At 39.8% G+C, this 18752-nt stretch overlaps 1 protein-coding gene across 2 annotated transcripts in view; it reads right to left on the bottom strand.

Moving 5' to 3' along the window:
* Positions 1-18752, bottom strand: part of BUD31 (BUD31 homolog) — a 255941-nt gene that overhangs the window by 219599 nt on the left and 17590 nt on the right. Inside the window, exon 1 of one of the 2 annotated variants that reach the window (XM_044089357.1) lies at positions 6246-6378. The exons of the other annotated variant lie outside the window; for it this stretch is intronic. Coding sequence (XP_043945292.1) covers positions 6246-6270 — 25 coding nt within the window. The 5' untranslated portion in view covers positions 6271-6378. Of the gene's footprint in view, positions 1-6245; positions 6379-18752 lie in introns of those variants that run through there. 2 annotated transcript variants of the gene reach the window in all.

Raw genomic sequence — 18752 nt, 5'->3', positions numbered from 1 at the left:
AGCAACAAGGGCTCTAATATTTTGGTAATTACTCTTTCCCTTTATTATAACGCAGCTTGATATTATGGTTCCACCATGTGGATTTGTTTCTGGGGTTTGCCCTGAACTTTTTCCTATGTGGTAAAGCTGCATCGATTTTACTTAAATATTTTCCTTGCCGGATCTCTGGCAAGTGGTAGAATTAGACAACTCTGGGAGCATAAGGAGCATCCCTGAAAGTAGAGAAGTCACATGGTTAGCCTGATGGAATGAAGGGTTGAGTGAGATTTCTTAGACGGGTGACTGACAAGGTTCTCAAAGGCCTTAGACACAGAGGTTTCTCTAGAAGATGAGGCCTCAATAGGGTTAACCAAACTTGCAGAAGCCAAAGCTAAAAATGAACCTAAACTTGTTGGCTCTGGCATTCTGTATAAAAATTGGGAATTCGTGAGAAGGGAACAAAAGTACAAAGTAATCCCTGAAGGCCAATTCCGGACTGAAAAATTTTCCTAGGTTTCCGTCCGAGAAGCAGGATGAGGGAAAAGAAACCAGTACAGTTGAAGTTAGTCAGGGTTACAAAAGAGATTGCACGAAAGTTCTCCCAGCATGAGAAGAGTCCCTGTGCAACTGACAAGCCTGTGGACCACTTGTGAGACATCAGAAGGAAGCACAATTGAATGTGTCAACCAGAGAACTGGATTGACATGGTAAACAGGCTACACTCAGAGTGCATTTTAACAACATAGAAACTTCACAATATTTGCATGGTGTGTGTGTGTGTGTGTGTGTGTGTGTGTGTGTGTGTGTGTGTGTGTCAGGATCAACTCCCCCCACTTGTTTATGAAATAGATAATGTCCACATGAATAACAGCACCTTACGAGACAGAGGGAAGACCTTCAAAAGTCTTGTAGGCAAGTACTACTACATAATGTCAGCACATTTATGAGCAGTTTGGTCTCATTTTGTGACCATACTCCTTGAACCATCCTTCCCCTTTAAATGGCCACCATCCCCAGAGCTGAGGCATACACAGCGATTAATCACAGTGGAGACAGGGAGGTGAAAGGGGGTCGCAAAGAGACAGCGAACAAGTAAATCTACCAAATGAGAGGATTTTTTGCAAGATCTGAAACTCCTGATCAGTTAAATGAGGCTGTTGGGACCTGATGCCATTGTTTTTGAAATGCTCAGTGAAAAAACTTGGGATCTGGCGTGAGGAGCTAAGAAAATGACATGCTCTGAGGCATAACCGGATCAGCACTGAAGTTTTTGCAGGATATCATCACAACTGAATGTTCTATGGAAAGGAATAATTCTCCCTTAAGGTAAACTGCAACTGCAAATAACTGTACCTAGATTGCACCTCATAAAAATCAGATCTTGTAAGGACTCCCACTTTTGACTTCACAGTATTCAGTGCAATGCCCACAGACCAGAACATGAATAGTTAAGAGTCCCATGCTTTCACCAGATTCTCTAGTGCTGGAGAGGCCATCAGCCAGTCCTCTATATAGGGGAAGGCCTTGTTGCCTGCTGCCTAATGTAATCCACCACCACAGCCATAAATTTGGTGGGCGATAATGGAGAATACTGGACTGCACCAGTATCACAGTATCTCAAAAAAGGTTATAGCAGTAGCGTACTTTGACAGCTACCACTGTAAAAGAACAGTTTCTGGACAGAACTGCCGAATACAGCCTTATTTTAAATTTTCAGTTTTCTTCTATCTGGAATTTGCTCATAGTGGCTGTCAATTTCTACTATTACAAGGTACGATTTCCCTCGTAGAAAAGAAAGTGACAAAAGTCGAAGTAAAACAGTCTTTTGGATTACTTTTTCTGGTTGCAGACAACAGATACAAATAGTATGTTTCAGATTATACAGTAAAAGCTCATTAATATTCTGAAATGTGTATGCTAATTGGACAAACCAAACTGTATGGCCGCTGTAAATGGAATGAATGAGTTTGGTAGCAGGTAGCTGCAGTGATACTGCCTTACAAATCAAAGCCCTCAACTTCCTTGCTCAAGAAACAAGCTCAAAGTGAATAATGATGGCGGGACAAAAGCCCAAACCTGGGACATTTTTTGACATTGCGCTCTTGTTTTTTAAACGTGAATTAAAAGTACAGAAAAACAGGTTTTAGACCAACATGCATTTTCTGAACAGCAAATATGATGCTCTAACATCTGACATTACTAACAAGACAAAAGCGTGATTTAACAGAAAAAAACATTTTATGAAGGACAGGGCAAAACATACAAGGCAAAAAAAATAAAAGGCAACTGAAGGGTATGTACTAAAGTGACAGCCAGACCTCGATGATAAAAGTAATTTCTAGAGATCTCCATTATCATCTTTGGCAGTAGTAGCAACTGGAGGTGAAAACAGAAGACTGGATCTTGGGTAACCACTTCGCACTCTATTCTTAATATGCTCTTACACTGTCCAATGTTTTCTATTACTATCCACTTGGTGAACATCTTCGGGGCTGTGTTGAAACCACAATGAAGAGCCCAAAACTGGTAATGACAGGCTGCTACCAGAAGTGTAGAAACTTCAACTACTTTGCTATTCTGATGTGCAAGTAAGCATCTTGGTGGTCTAGAGTGCAAATTCAGGCTGTCTTGGAAAGGCAAGGGCATACCTGTTGCAAAAAAACATCCAGAGAGAGTTTCTGAACGATAATGTACTTAGACCACTTAAATCTAAAATGGGGTCAGAGGTTCTTTGATTTCTTCAGAACAAGATAGATAAATAGAAAACTAACTAAATAAGTAAATAAACACACACAAAATCACCACCACCACCACCCCCCACATATACACACAAAATAACATCTGGACCCTTTCTGAGCTGGTGGGAAGTGAAATGCTGTTCTTTTGCAAAAGACCGGTGACCTCCTTTGGCCATTTTTTGTAATGGGTGGGATGTTGAATAATGGAAAGGAAAGTAGCCTTGGCAGGATGTGGAAAGGAATTTTGCAGCCTCTTCATTTCAATCCCTCAAACCCATCCATCTTTCACAACAATCCTCCACACAGGAAAAACAGAGGGAGAGGCATCCCCACAACTGCATCCTCAGCAGAACAATTAGAAAAGCCTAAAGGGGATTCTACCTGGCTTGCCTGTCAGACAAGAAGTTTCAAGGCCCAATATTATGGAGGAAGTTTCTGCCTCTGGGCAAGTGCTCATTCTGAAAGGAGCCATGGGTCATACTGGCCCATCTCCTGAGTGCTGGTTGCACTGCTGCTGGGAATCACATGAATTACATCTGCTTAAAACTGCCTTTGCTTCTGGCAAATGTTCTTTGTGGTGTTTGAAAGTATACCTCTACAGCACTGACGGCCTTGGCATCCCTCTTGCTCCCTTGCAGCTTCTCCTGGACCTTTAGTCCAAAAAGATAAAGTCATTAAATGGGGCATTTTAAAAAGATGCCTTGATAGTCCTGACAAAATCCATCAACTGGTGCTAAATGTGGTGGTGAACCACAATGCTGGGAGCTACCACCTTGACCATTCTACATACACATTTGTGCACAAGGTGCACAGTTACACTGGAAAACATCCCCACAGTTGCCACCTGAGAAATCAGTTTTCCCTTGAAGCCATCCTGATCCTCAGGCAACCGACCATGGTTCAAACAGCCCGAACAAATTATGAGAGATAAGGTACAAAATGCATCATTCCACATAACTCATACATCACAATGCATACGTAATGTAAATAAAACTCTAAGTAATAAAGAACTAGTCTTAAGTTTGATCATCCAAAAATGAAAACAGCTGCTTCCCAGCCCTCCCAGGTGCTTTTTCAGCTCTCACCTGCCAGTCATCAAGCCTCCCCCAAAAGACCATCATCCAGGCAGTCACAGGGGTTGTGTCTCTGACAACACTCTCTCAACCTATGTGCTGCAGGGAAAGAGAAACCTTGTCCCATGTCCAACTTAGTCTGGCTTCTCCCACAGCCCAGGACCTCACGGTACATATACAAGGTCCTTGTACACACAACTACATGACTTCACCCAGTTAGAAGATTGCATCATGCTGGGCAGCCCTTAAGGAAGCATGGCCTTTACCCAAACCCTAAGCACCCACATCACCAGACATCCTACACCATTTCAGGCTGCAAATGCACTTCCACACAAGAATACCAAGAGCTACCTTCACCAACTAGGGAGTGCAAGGCCCAAGCAATAGGTCCTTGCTCTCATGCAGGCACAGCTAGCAGGGAAGCAGACAGCTATTGGGAACACCCCCCCAGAAAGTGTGAGCCGAGAACCACTCGTCTCCCACTCATCTCTTCAGCTCCTGAGATGCTACTCTGGTTATATGGATTACAGTCAAGTCTTTCTCTGCACCACAAAACCGAGACTGGTTTAACTTTTCTTCTCAGTTTATCAATGTTTTTTCCAAAGCTGAGCTGCCAAAAAATGCTTTCACATTCTGAGCTACTGGAACATACCTGACAATACAGGTATTTGGATATACACATACCCAATATTCTGTTAAGTATTTAAAATCAAACAGTCCTATTTACTGTTACTAGGTGTTGTAAGAGTTTTGTTTGCTTACAATTTGTCCTACTGATTTTTTTGTAGGCCTGTTAGCAAAAACAGCACCCCTAAACCCCACAATCTTACCAATTACACCAACATGGTCATGGTATTACTGCAACTGGCATACACAAGAGTATCAAGTAAAAAATAAGGCTAATCTTGTGGCTATCAAGGTCTAACATCTGGCACTCTAATTCAAGATTAACTTCTCAAAATGTCAAGCTATCAAAGTAATTTCATAAATACATCTTGAAAAATCTGCAATTTCCATCCACTACTTTAACTAAGAATACTTCAAAGGCAGCCCACAGACCAACATTAACTTGGTATATAAAAAATTGTCATTAAAATGATACCAATACTCCCATCAACAATACTGCAGATTCAAAAATGAATCTGCTAAACTGAGGAACAGTACAACAAACAAGAACTAGGGCATAACCATATTTAGTTACTACAGCCACACAGACACCTTTTAAGGAAAGAAAAGCAGGAAGTCACACTTTTTGTTCAAATCCTAGCACTGATGAACAAGAACACTTTGATGACCACAACTCTTTCGCAGTTATAAATATTAGGAGTATTCCCTTTCAAGATGGTGGATACCCAGTAAACACCCTCTCCATGGGGCTCCTATAAACTTTCATCTTAACCAAGGATAAAGCCAAAATCTCACCTCCAGGAATACAAACTGCAAGCAATTGATGCCCTTACATCTGGAAATTTCTGCTTTGAGAGGGTAAAATCTTATATCTTCTCCCCAAAAAAAAAAAAAAAAAAAAAAAAAAACTCTAAAAGTCTTCACCTATCTCCGGAAGCTCAACCACGTGTAATTCTTAGGCCTGAAGAAAACACCGGAATAGACCAATAACTACTCTGTGACTAAACACTATTCAAAATGGCAAAAGAAATGGACAGTATGGAAACACAGACAACCAAAACAAAACTCTCGACAATCGCTTCCCCCGAGAAAAAGGTGGCATCTAAAAGGCACAAAGTAAACAAACAACTGCAAGACACAAATAAATCTAGTGTTAAGCAGAAAACGGACACCAATTTCCACATGGATGAGCTTAAGCAAGCTCTCTCACCCATTCAAACAGCAATTCAGAATTTCTATGATCAACTCTCCAACTTCAGAAACAAAATCAGTCATATTGTGGAACGTATGGATAACCTGGAACATAAATCCCAAGCAAACTAATACCAAATTGAGAAGTTACAGGAAGAAATTGGTGCCAAATCCACTGTGATTAAGGAAATGCAACAAAAGTTAACCGACTTAGAAGCAAGAAGTCGGCATAATAACATTTTACCAAGAGTGGTACCAGAAACATATAACAACAACCAATTATTTAAAATTTCCAAACAGATTTTTAACTTTCTTTTACAACCAGAGAGAACTACTACAGAAATTATGATTGAAAGGGCCCATCACACCTTATGCAAAAGACAAGACACTACATCTCCAAGACAAATCTATGTCAAACTATTAAAACTTCCAAGATGTTAAACTCATACTAGCTGCCAAAAAACTAAAATACATCACCTGGAACACTCACAAGACCCTCCATTAGCTATTAAAGAGAACCAACAAAAATGATCGCCATTCTGCGCCGATTTAATTGCAAAGAAAATAAAATTTCAAATGCAATACCCCAATACACTTATATTCTGCAACAACGATCATAAAATAATGGTAGACTCACCCAAAGAAGCTAAACTTGCATTCATTAATTGCTTTGGTAAAGCCCCAACATTGTAATTCTATCAAAGGCTGTACATCAGCGATGTGGTAACGCAATCCATCCATATCGTGCTTTTCTTTCTCTCCGAGTCCATATTCTGTCTGCAAGCTCTGCGATGGTAAAACCCAAACTTTACTGTCTTTAAGATACTGCGGATACCAGAATCAATGTACTAGGAACCAAAGTTATGTAATTTGTTGTCCTACAGGTCCTATATTTTCTACACCATCCTGATGTAACACTAGATCTCCTCCCCTTGTGGCCGTCTACGAATAACTCGGATGTACAGACTAGGTCAATACGCGAAGAGTTAATTTAAACCCTTTTCTTACAAGGAAATTAGACAAGACCTACGAATGTAATATACGACACGAATACAAATAAAAGAAGAAAATAAACGGGACAACAAAAGGACCAACTGTTCCTGCCTAAGATGAAGCAAATAACGTATACATGCAACAATTCTTTGTTATGTCCCACGAATATCTATATGTTTAACCAGCGACACCAAAGATGCTCAGCTTAAGTACTTAATCAGTGTAAGCAGTCTGTTACCTTATTCTTCACTTACTGACTAGGATACTTAATCTTGACACCTAAGCTCATTAGTCTTATGGAACATATCAATAATTTAATAACACTCATAACAAGTAAAAACCTTACAGTACTACAGCCTATGGCTATACCTAAAAATGAAAGATCCTACAGCTTTGTTTATAAAGAAGGAAGGGAAATAGGGAAGAAAAAAAAAAGGGGGGGGGGTTTGCAGAAGTATATGGCACGCTGCAGAAGGATAGGTTCATAGGTTCATACTAGGCTATCTGCCCTAGGGCATTTATAAGCCTAGCCAGAGTGTGTGTGGCTTTCACCACCCCTTAGGATGAGAATACTATACCCATTAGTTTGCTGTGCCTCTGTCCAGCAGTGATACAGAGATGATTCCCGGGGTAAACCTACGATCTCCCATCCACTCGTCAAGATTTCTCTTGAACAGAGTCAGTGAGGGGCTCTGCCTCACATGGACTGGGATTCTGTTCCATAGTGTAGTGAGTCTCTGGGTGATGAATCTGTCCCTCCAGCACGTCCTATTTATATCCGTGTTGAGGTTCAAGTCTCTTGCTCTCGTGGCTCTGGTGGATTTGGATTTTTTGAGGTGGAGCATGTCCATTAATTCCGGGTTGGACATGGCCTTGTATGTCAGGCACAGATCACCTCTGAGCAGACGGTATGCGACTGAATAGAGCTGGAGTTTCTTCAGTCGGGCATCGTATGACATATGTTTGAGCCCCTTTATCCTTTTGGTGAGGAACTTTTGGGGTCTTTCCAACTGCTGCAGGTGTCGGGTAAGGTACATTCCGAATGGGGCGTTGTACTCAATCATTGGTCTGATAAGTGAAGAGTACAGGGGTACAATGACCTCTCCTGATCTGGATGTGAATCCCTTCATGATCAGGTGGGCAATGTAGAAGGTCTTCCTAACCACTTTGGCAATGTGAGTGTCAAAAGAGAGGTTACTGTCAACTTGGGTCCCCAGGTCCCTGATAACTTCTTCCGTGTGTTTAATGGATTACCACCTATGTGGTAATTAGGGGTTACCTTGTTTTTCCCAAAGGGTATGACTATACATTTTTTGGCATTTAGCTTAAGGCCATGGCTCTGGCACCAGTTATCCATTTCTATGAGACCTTTCTGGAGGATGTCTGTGTCTGATGGAGTGTCAATTATGGTGCCCAGTTTGCAGTCATCTGCAAATTTTGTCAGCCACAATCCCCCTATGTTTGCCTGCACTTCAGAAAAATAAATGCCGAACAAGAGGGGCCCAGGACTGAGCCCTGTGGGACACCGCGTGACCGGCTTAGAGTCTGACATGGCACCAGCAACTCTAACCCTGTGTGTTCTGTCCTTGAGCCAGTTTGCAACCCATCTTGTGACATATGGGTTTACATCTAAGCTGGTGAGCTTTTCTATGATGCCCGAGTGGGGTATTGTGTCGAATGCTTTTGCTAGGTCAAGGTAGACTGTGTGAACTGCCTTACCCTCATCAATGGCCTTAGTGACTGTTTCGAAAAAGTCGACCAAGTTCAAGAGGCAGGATCTGCCCTTGACAAAGCCAAATTGGGTAGGATCCAGTGTCTGTAGGTCCCCAATGTCTTTATTTACGAGTTCCATTATGATCCTCTCCATAGCTTTGCAGACAAGGCTCGTCAAGCTTATGGGGCGGTAATTTCCAGGGTCTGTAGAAGCACCGCCTTTGTGGAGTGGGACCACAGTTGCCGTACGCCATTCTTTGGCTACATATCCTGTAGTAAGGCTAAGATTAAACAGCAGCCTTATGTGTGGGTTTAGTACCTCATTGAGTTCAGGTAGCACACAGCCGGGGACACCGTCCGGTCCCATTGATGCTGTGTTTTTGCTTTAGAGAGAGCAGCTCTCACCTGGGCATCTGAGATGTTTGGGAGGCTAGACTCTGGTGGGATAGATATTTCTCCTTTTGGGGGGGAGGGAGGAGAAATTTGCACTGAACCTGTCTTCCAGTATGTTGGCAATGTCTGTGGGTTCAGTGATTTTTATCATTTTGGACTAATTCTGAGCATATCTGGGAGTTTCCACCCAGGTTTCTAACATAGCTAAAGAAGGCTTTATGATTGTCTTTTGTGTCATTAGCGATTTTTCTCTCAAAGTTGGCCTTGGATGATTTTATGAGTGATCGTAGTTTTTTGCTAGTATTAATCAGAGATGCCTTCCCATTTAGGGATTTTGCTCTGTCATGTAGTAGCTTTCTCCTCTTGTTGTAGAGTTTGTTTATGGCTGGAGTCCACCAGACCGGGTGCCTGCCTTTCGTGGAAAAGGTCTTGATTTTATTAGGGATTGCTTGATAAATACATTCCTGGAGGTGCTCGTAGAAGGCATTTGTAAGGGTTTCAGCAGCGTGGGTTGTGGTTTCCACTGGCTCGGGGGCCTTGAAGGATACCACTCCAGTCTTAAGAAGTGTGAAGTTTGCTTTTGAGAAGTTCTTCACTGTGGTCTTTTTTCTGGGGGTGGGGGCGGGATGTGGATCTCCAGTGAGATTAATTTATGGTCTGATCTCACCAATGAGGGATATACTTCCGGTGTGGAGCATTTTGTCACCATGTTTGTGATGATCAGGTCTAGTATATTTTCTCCTCTTGTGGGAATGGTGACTAGTTGTTCCATAGCATTTGAGTTTATGAACTCAAGGAACCTTTAGGCTAGGGTGTTGGGGCTTGAGTAATGTTCCCAGTCTATGTTTGGGTAGTTGAAGTCACCCAATATGATGGTGTTTGGAGAGACATTTATACTCTCCAGGTGTCTTCAGGAAGGCTGTGTGGGTTTCCTGAGTTTGAGAAGGTGGTCTGTAGCATGTTACAAACTGTAGGGCAGTTTTACCTATGGTTAATTGCACCTGGATGGTCTCCGATGCTTCGTGCGTTGCCACTAACCTGGAGGTGTGGGTATCCTTTATGAATATGGATACTCCCCCTCCTTTTGTAGTTCGGTCCGGATTTTGGGGCTGGAACGCATGATATGAGGTATAACCTGATAGTGCTGGGGTGCTCTCAGGAGCCTTGAACCAGGTTTCAGTCACAGCACAAACATCGATGTTCTCCATACTGAGGAGGGCTTCGAGGGCGTGCATCTTGAGGTTTAGACTTCTGGCATTGAGCAGTATTACCCTTAGTTTTTCTCCATTTTTGTTTTCTAGGGCGGTAGGTTTATCATTTGAGCCTTGCCTAAAAAAGGCACTATGGGGGTGGCAAGAGCCTTTGCCAATATCGGAAGCCCAGGGGTGACAGGTGCAAGCCGACCCTTGCGAAGCAGCGTGGCTTGTCAAGCATGTCATCCCAGGCAGACAGACATTGGATCCCCTTAGAATGACACCAGTAATTAAGCCAATTATTAAAGCTGATCATTTTGTCTCTGTATTGTGGCATCATTCTTGGTGAGGGTAGGATACTGCTCAGGGTCAGGGTCAGGGTCATACCGGCCTGGGCTACATAATCTGAGAGCTCCTCTAGGTCTCTTTTCATGTAGTCCAGGGAGGTACGTCTCAGGTCATTCACACCGGCATGGACAATGACTGAGTCATACTTGTACTTGCTGTGGAGTGACCTGAGTGCTTGTGTTATGTGGTGGATTCTAGCGCCTGACAGGCAGCTAACTGTGATCTTTTCCTTGTTCAGTCTGGTGAGTGGGACGTCAGTGTGTCTGACTATGGAGTCACCTATAACAAGTGTGTCTGGCATTGTGTTTGGCCTTAAGGGCTGTGACTGTTTAGCACAATGACTTTGAGAACTATGTGTTGCATGTTAAGGCACAAAGCTATCTATACACACATTATAAAACTAAGAATTGCTCAACGATATTTGTGTTAATTAGATTTCTGGATGTTCTTTAACCTCACTCATTTAATTAGAGAGGTGTGATAATTATTTGTTAATTATTATAGGTGCCTAACCTATTTTGTAATCAATAGATTACTTTTCTTAAATGTAAATAATAAAGGTTCATCAAATTATACCTTGAAATAATTGAATCTTACCCAAGCTAAACACACACATACAGATTTAAAGGATATAATGAGAATTGGTCCCAATTAAGAACAATCTCTTAAAGCCAGGTTTATGGTTATAAAGGTTATCATAATATATTATTACTGTTAATGTACTTCATTAAAGTAACATTAAGTACAATACCACCCTAATAGTCTAAACTACTGATCCTTACAAGATCGGTATATTTCTCCTTTTTCCTGCTTCTTCCTATATATAAATAGACTAGGCTCTACTACATTTCTAGGAGCGATGTGGATTTTTAAGTAGAATTTTAGGATGATCACTCTTGGAATTATGCTAAGTTTGTATACAAGTTATTTTTCTTTATCTAAACCTAGTTTTAAAAATAAATACACTTTTAGGAAACAATTTTATACCTATAATAATATTTGCATTCCAGTTATTTCAATTAACCTTTTTTCTTCAAAAATCCTTCATTTAGGGGATTTAGGTGGTTAGACACAGGGTTTTGGATGAAGGAGTTTAGTGCTATCAACACGAGAATCTTTATTTTTGTACATCTAACAAAAATTGGACATCCAATTACACTAAACAAAACAAAGATACTCCGATTAACTTCCCATTAACTATGAAATAATGAGATGTGGATCATAGATTCATGGAACATAAGGGGGTTACATAAGAGTACGAAAAAACTAGTGATGCATCTTTTACTTAAAATCAGAGGCCAACATTAGTTTCTTACAAGAGACGCATATACCTACTAAAGGCTGGGAGGGCGATACATACAGAAAATTGATTAAAATCTATTATAGCTTCTGGTGATGGTCCTAACTCTAGGAGTGGCAATACTACTCAAAAATTCATTTCATGAATCAATCATAGATCAAAATGCCGACAAAAATGGTAGATGGTGCTTCTTTACAACCACTAATCCCAATTCCAGAAAATCCACCCTCTTCCTTAATATCTATGGCCCATGTATAAGACAACAGGACTTTATTTTGGAAATTTATAATTTACTATCCAAGTTTCCAGACCACCAATATGTAATAGGAGATGACTGGAATACAGTCACAGACCCATCCTCAGACCGGTCCAGTACTTCAAACTCATTCAACTTCCAAGCTTCCCTAGCATTAGGCGAATTAATGGCAGACCTAAATCTCATAGACCCCATTTCTTTCAGTGACAACTTGCATAAAAATAACCTATACACTTATTATTCCAAATGCCATAATTCACGGTCGAGACTAGACTTTCCTAATTTCAGAATCCTTGCCAAAAGAAGAAATAAAGCCATAGAGGAGGGTAAGGTGGTTCACACAGCCTATCTAGATCTCGCCAAGGCGTTCCACACTATCCCCCACTCTGGAATTATAGATAAACTCACTAAACTAGGTATAAATCCCTATGTCACAAGATGGGTTGCCAACTGGCTTACTGACAGAACCCAGACTGTGAAAGTAGCAGACTCTAAATCAGACTTCAGACCAGTGACAAGTGGAGTACCACAGAGTTCAGTCCTGGGTCCTCTCCTGTTTGGTATCAACTTCTCTGAAGTACAGGCTAACAAAGAAGGTCTTTGGCTAACTAAATTTGCAGATGACTGCAAACTAGGAGCCATAATTGAAACTCCTAACGATGTGGACATCCTACAAAAAGGGCCTCACTGAGACAGATGCCTGGTGTCAAAGATATGGTCTCAAGCTCAATGCCAAAAGGTGCATTGTCATCCCATTTGGTAAAAACTCTGTACCCATGAACTACCACATAGGTGGTAGTCTACTTAACACCGAAAGTGTGATGAGACCTTGGGACACAGGTGGACAGTAGTCTCTCCTTTGATAATCACATTGCCACAGTGGTCATGAAATCCTTCTACGTGGCACACCGCATCACAAAACATTTCTCATCCAGAAAAAAAAAAAAAAAAAAAAAGAGGTAATTGTTCCCCTCTACTCATCACTCATTAGACCCATTATAGAGTACAACACCCCTTTTGGTATGTATCTCACAAGACATCTACAACAACTGGAAAGGCCACAAAAATACCTCACAGAGAGGATTACTGGCCTGAAACAGATGCCTTACGCAGACAGTCTCAAAAAACTCCAGCTTTACTCAGTCACATAATCGCCTACTCAGAGGCGATCTCTGCCTAGCATACAAAGCTATGTCAAACCCAGAACTGTTGGACATGCTCCACTTAAAGAAATCCCAATCCCTCCGAGCTACACGCTCTAGGGACCTAAACCTTGTCACCACAATAAACAGAACATGCTGGAGGGATAGATTACTGTCCCAGAGACTTCCCATACTCTGGAACAGACTACCTATCTTTGTCAAACAGAGCTCCGCTACACGCTCTAGGGACCTAAACCTTGTCACCACAATAAACAGAACATGCTGGAGGGATAGATTACTGTCCCAGAGACTTCCCATACTCTGGAACAGACTACCTATCTTTGTCAAACAGAGCTCTGCTACACGCTCTAGGGACCTAAACCTTGTCACCACAATAAACAGAACATGCTGGAGGGATAGATTACTGTCCCAGAGACTTCCCATACTCTGGAACAGACTACCTATCTTTGTCAAACAGAGCTCCTCATTAACACTATTCAAGAAAAATATTGATGATTGGATGGGTAATAGGAAATTCACCCCGGGGATCACTTCTGTGGTTCTGCTTGACAGGGGCACAGGAAAATAATTTTCTTGGGTGGCGAAAGCCAGGGTACCTTTTTGGCTAGGCTTGTATAGGCCCTAGGGCCAATAGCCTGGTACCTACCTATGAACCTATATTCCTTTCAGATCATGCCAAAAATCACCCTTAAAATAAACTTTACCCCAAAAACTTCAAATAGTCCTATCGGCTATAACTGGACCCTATACAACAATATATTGCACAAGAAAGAGGTAATACAAACAATAGCCAATAGTCTCGAACTTGATGACCAACTAGATTCAACCAATATCCCATTAGACACACAATGAGCTGCTTTGAAAGTGAAACTCAGAGGAATATTAATCCAAAAAGCCTCATACCTTAAAAAGCAAAGTAAAGAAAGAGAAAATAATCTAATCTCAGAATTTAAAAAACTAGAAGGGAACTATCAATCGTGTCCAAACCCTAATCTAGAAAAACTGATTAACAATACTCAAAGAGAACCGCTAGAATTACACCTACACTCCTACTCTCTCCAAGAACATATACTCATTGCTAAATACTCAGAATGGGCACAAGTCCCATCTAAAGTTCTAGCAAGAATTATTGATAATAAACAAGGTTCCTCTAGAATCACCCTTCTACAATATCAAAACTTTACAAAACAGACACTGAGATTATTGAATTATTTCATAATCTATATACCAAATGATATAGCTTAAAGACCAAATCTCACTCCTGGAAATTCAGAACTTCCTTAAAACTATTAGCTTCCCAAAACTAAATGAAAAACAAATAATTTTCCTCACTACCCCAATTAACCAACAAGAAATGATAGACGTAATCGGGAAACTCAAGTTAGGCAAAGCCCCATGCCCAGATGGTTACACCTCTGACTTCTATAAAATGTTTTAATATGAAATTGTCATCTATCCTCCTAAAAGTTTATAATTATGTCAAACTAAATGGTATAACAGACCTTTACTGGAATTCTTCCAAAACAATTCTAATCCCGAAAAATAATCTGGACAGAACCGATCCAAATAGTTACAGACCCATATCAATGATTAATATTGATATTAAAATATTTGCCTCACTCCTTGCTGCAAGACTTAAAAAAATAAATAATGCCCCATATAATTTCTCCTGAACAGGTGGGTTTCATGTCCAACAGACACACGTGGGACAATACCCTAACCCTAGACTCCATGATCCAGATCACTAAAAATGACAGAAATCCAATATATGCACTAACAATAGACGCTAGCAAAGCCTTAGACAGGGTTTTGGGAATTTTTGTTTACATCCTTATCCCATTTTAACACCCCAAAAGATTTTTCCGACATGATCAAAACACTCTATAAGAATTCCCAAACACATCTGCACATAACAGAAAGACATTGAAACCCATCAGGACTTCTAATGGAACTAGGCAAGGCCCTATCACCACTTCTTTTCAACTTACTCATAGAACCATTCTTCCTCTATATTGCTCAGAAAACCTACCATTCAATACCCAAAATTTTGAACACACAAGTAACATTATCAGCCTTTGCTAATGATGTTAATGTCTATTTTCAGCACCCCATCACTGACCTACAGAAAATAACGGAGGCTATCAATAACTTCTCGAAAGTATCTTAACTACAAAAATCAATCAAAAGAAAATCACATATCTTTTCAATTAATCCTTCTCAACAAAGCATAAAGTTATTTTCCTGGCTCTCCTTTCCAAACAACTTACTCCATTAAATACCTAGGGATTTGCTTCGAACACAATCAGGCTTCCATGCTACAGAACAATCTACAAAAAGACATGGTCAACAATTACTCGAGATCTTGACAGATGGCAACAGTTGAAGCTTTCAATGATATCCAAAGCAGCTATAATTAAAATGAATGTATTGCCTAAAATACTATATCACTTTAATGCTTCAAACCTTATTATTCCCAACAAATTTTAAAAATAAACAAGGTGCTCACCAAATTTATCTGGTTTCCTAAAGAGGTAAGGATAAACTATCAAAAATGATATACCCCAAGGATAAGGGAGGTTTAAGCCTACCAGATCTACACCTATACTATAAGATTATTTGTGCTAATAGAATAATTTTAATCGCAAATCAATACCCTGCGAAAGATAAGACAGTCACCCACGTGGATCAGAATTTGGCACCAACATGCGCTTAGATGCAATATTAACCTGGAAGCACTTCCCTTCCGAAACCACCTAAGCCTTGTAAACTCAAAATTAAGCAATGTCTTGAAACATAAGATTGAAATATTCCAGGAACTGATGAAATCAATCAGTATGGATAAAATACTCCACACACCGATTAATCTCACAGAATATCCATTCATAACAGATCTGGGAAATTATATATATATATATATATATATATATATATATATATATATATATATGTATATACACACACACACACTATATATATATATATATATATATATATATATATATATATATATATATATGCGACAAATGAGAAACCATATCACCCCTAACGAAGGACACTCCTATAAATGAACAAGATATTAATAACTTACTCGTAATTATGTCAAACATCTACCAAAAGTAAAATGCTATCCAATTCTTACAAACTGATAAACAGCATTAAACATGACAGTCTGTTCTCTAACTACTGGGACAAACGACATTACATTCACAGAACAACAAAAACTCAAAGCCTTCAAAAATACTATTCATTTCTCTCCCTTCAAAAAACTCATCTACACACAATTAATGATCAATAATAATTATTATACTCCTTCAGTACTAAATAAATTTGATCCAAAAATTTCCCCATCCTGTCCATGTTGTTCGTATCAACAAGCACACTTCATACATGTATTATGGTACTGTAAATATATCCACAAACTTTGGAATTCACTTAAAGTACGACTCAAAAAAATGGGTTACCAGAAAATCAACCTTATCATGGCAAACAGCCCTTTTTTTTTTTTTTTTTTCACATCTCAGACACAAACTATTCAAAATAAAGTTTCATGTATTAATTGTGATATGATCACTAATTAAGCTAAATATAACCAAAAACTGGCTTGATCGCACCAAGATTTGTTGGAATGGATTCAGAAACATGGCACTCTACTATTTCTGCACAAAAACTTGTTATAAAAAGCACCAATAAAAAAAAGAGAGTATTATCAGAAGTTTTGGAAACTCTTACTTAAATCACTTAAGTGACTAAGGTAGTCAGGCTTAGTAGGTCACCCATATACTGTCTAGTTACTTGATATCCTAATTAATCTATTACTTATTAGGGTTAGCCCTTACACACTCATGACTATATGTCTGATGTATACACTACTCTGTTATATTATTACTTCATATTGAACTATATGTAGCTGTCTCTCATGCTTGACAGCACGTTTGTAGATACTGTGTACAAGATTCTGTCCATCCTTATAGTTAGTTCTGTATAGTTTTAGTTTGGCTTGGTATACACAGAGATCTCCGTTTTATTATGCTTGTATTCAATATAGGTCATATCCAATTAACTGTGTATACACAATTTGTATTGTACATGTTTTATCATATTAAAAGTAATAAAAATTCTATTTGCAAAAAATAAATATTAGGAGTATTCTCCTCCAAAAAAACATGTCATACCTGTTTCTGGAGGGATCACTAAAGTAATGTTACCACAAAGTCTGAAATTACATTAATCAGAAGCAAAATGTCCATTGTTCCCTGCTGTATTATCCCACAAAGAGTCTATCAGTCAAGTCTGATGTATCCAGGTATGAAAGGCACATGCATAAGCTTGTACTTTATAAAGGAGAAATACCACAATGTTCATAAATGAACCCTTTCTTATTTGCTACTTCTAAAGTTTTATGAGTATTAGTCCCTATCCTGCTGGAATAATTTACCACTACCATTTAATCTAGCTGTGACTACCATCAAATTGTATGGATACTATCAACACACTGCACATTTTTTTTCTGCAGCTTAAATTAGTTGACTTGTGGAGTGTTAATATTCTAGTACCATCCTGTGCAGTTTTGTCATCTAGGGCATAAATAAAAAACACCGGTGCAGACAACTAAAAAAACATACGGTTTCCTGTTACTCCTGGGAACATATTTAATTTAGCAAATGCTACCCCCCCCCCCACACACACACACACACACACAGGCAAACAAAACTGCATATAAAATTAACATGTTCACAAAGCAGTCACAAAGTATTGCTATTAAACAGATCAGCTGTGGTAATGTTAATTGCAGAACATACATATTCTGAAATAGACCCCTGACAGCTGGAACTCTATTCACCAGCAAAATCAGAAATTGTGGCAATTGCACAATTTAGAAGGGTGTTTGAGAAACCATCAAGCCACTGCTAGTGTAGGTGGATAGAGCCTTTGGTATGTCCAGGGTGACTCAGGCTTCATTTATAGCTCAAACACTTGAGTGTGTGTGTGTGTGTGTCTGTGCAGGAAGAATGGGCATGCCTATGCTTGGAGGTTAGGAGGTGGGGTAGGGTAGGAGTGTGCTACGTCATACTTTTGTTAAGTAGTGGAATGACTGCCAGCATGGAGAGGCAATCCTCAGGTCACAACTCACTGCCTTCCCAGTGGCCAACACAACTTTGCCTAGTTCACCTCACTCTACAATGCTAGATAACTTGATCCACTAAAAGCCTGTGAATGGAGTTTGGGGCCTCCACGTGCAGGAATTCCCCTACAGGTGATCCTCCCATGGAGCCATCAAGATTTAGAAGCTGCTGAGGCAAGATCACTAGGTGTGGGCACTGGGGAAAAATGGCATCAGAAGCAGATATAACTGAGGGATAAAACACTATTCCAAGCAATCTACTTATGTATGCAATGCATTACATTTAACTTTTATACATACTGCATGTGCTTTTAACTCAACAGCATGAGGTTTAAATTTCTTGTTCAGAATCTTCTACATTTAACTCAATACATATAAAATTATTTACAGGTTATACTAGTGTTAACCTCTTTCTGCTTCTGTAATTAGGAGGATACTGTTGTTAATCTCTTAGGCTTTCTATGTTCATTATTGTTTAATGACTTACATTAATTGTCTGCGATTATACCACCTGGCCGGCATAGTGACTTAAAGGGATTTTTGGACCAGCTTACCTACCTGATCAAGCTAAACATAAATAATCTGGAATTATGTAAGCAGGACACTGCCCCAAGGCTAAGCTATGCATGCTACTAGATTTTTTTTCTCCTATTTAGTTAAGAG

Source organism: Protopterus annectens, chromosome 12.part0 (assembly GCF_019279795.1).
Source record: "Protopterus annectens isolate FY-2018-M chromosome 12.part0, PAN1.0, whole genome shotgun sequence".
NCBI classification, from domain to species: Eukaryota; Metazoa; Chordata; order Ceratodontiformes; family Protopteridae; genus Protopterus; species Protopterus annectens.
This window is presented reverse-complemented; position numbering and strand designations above follow the sequence as displayed.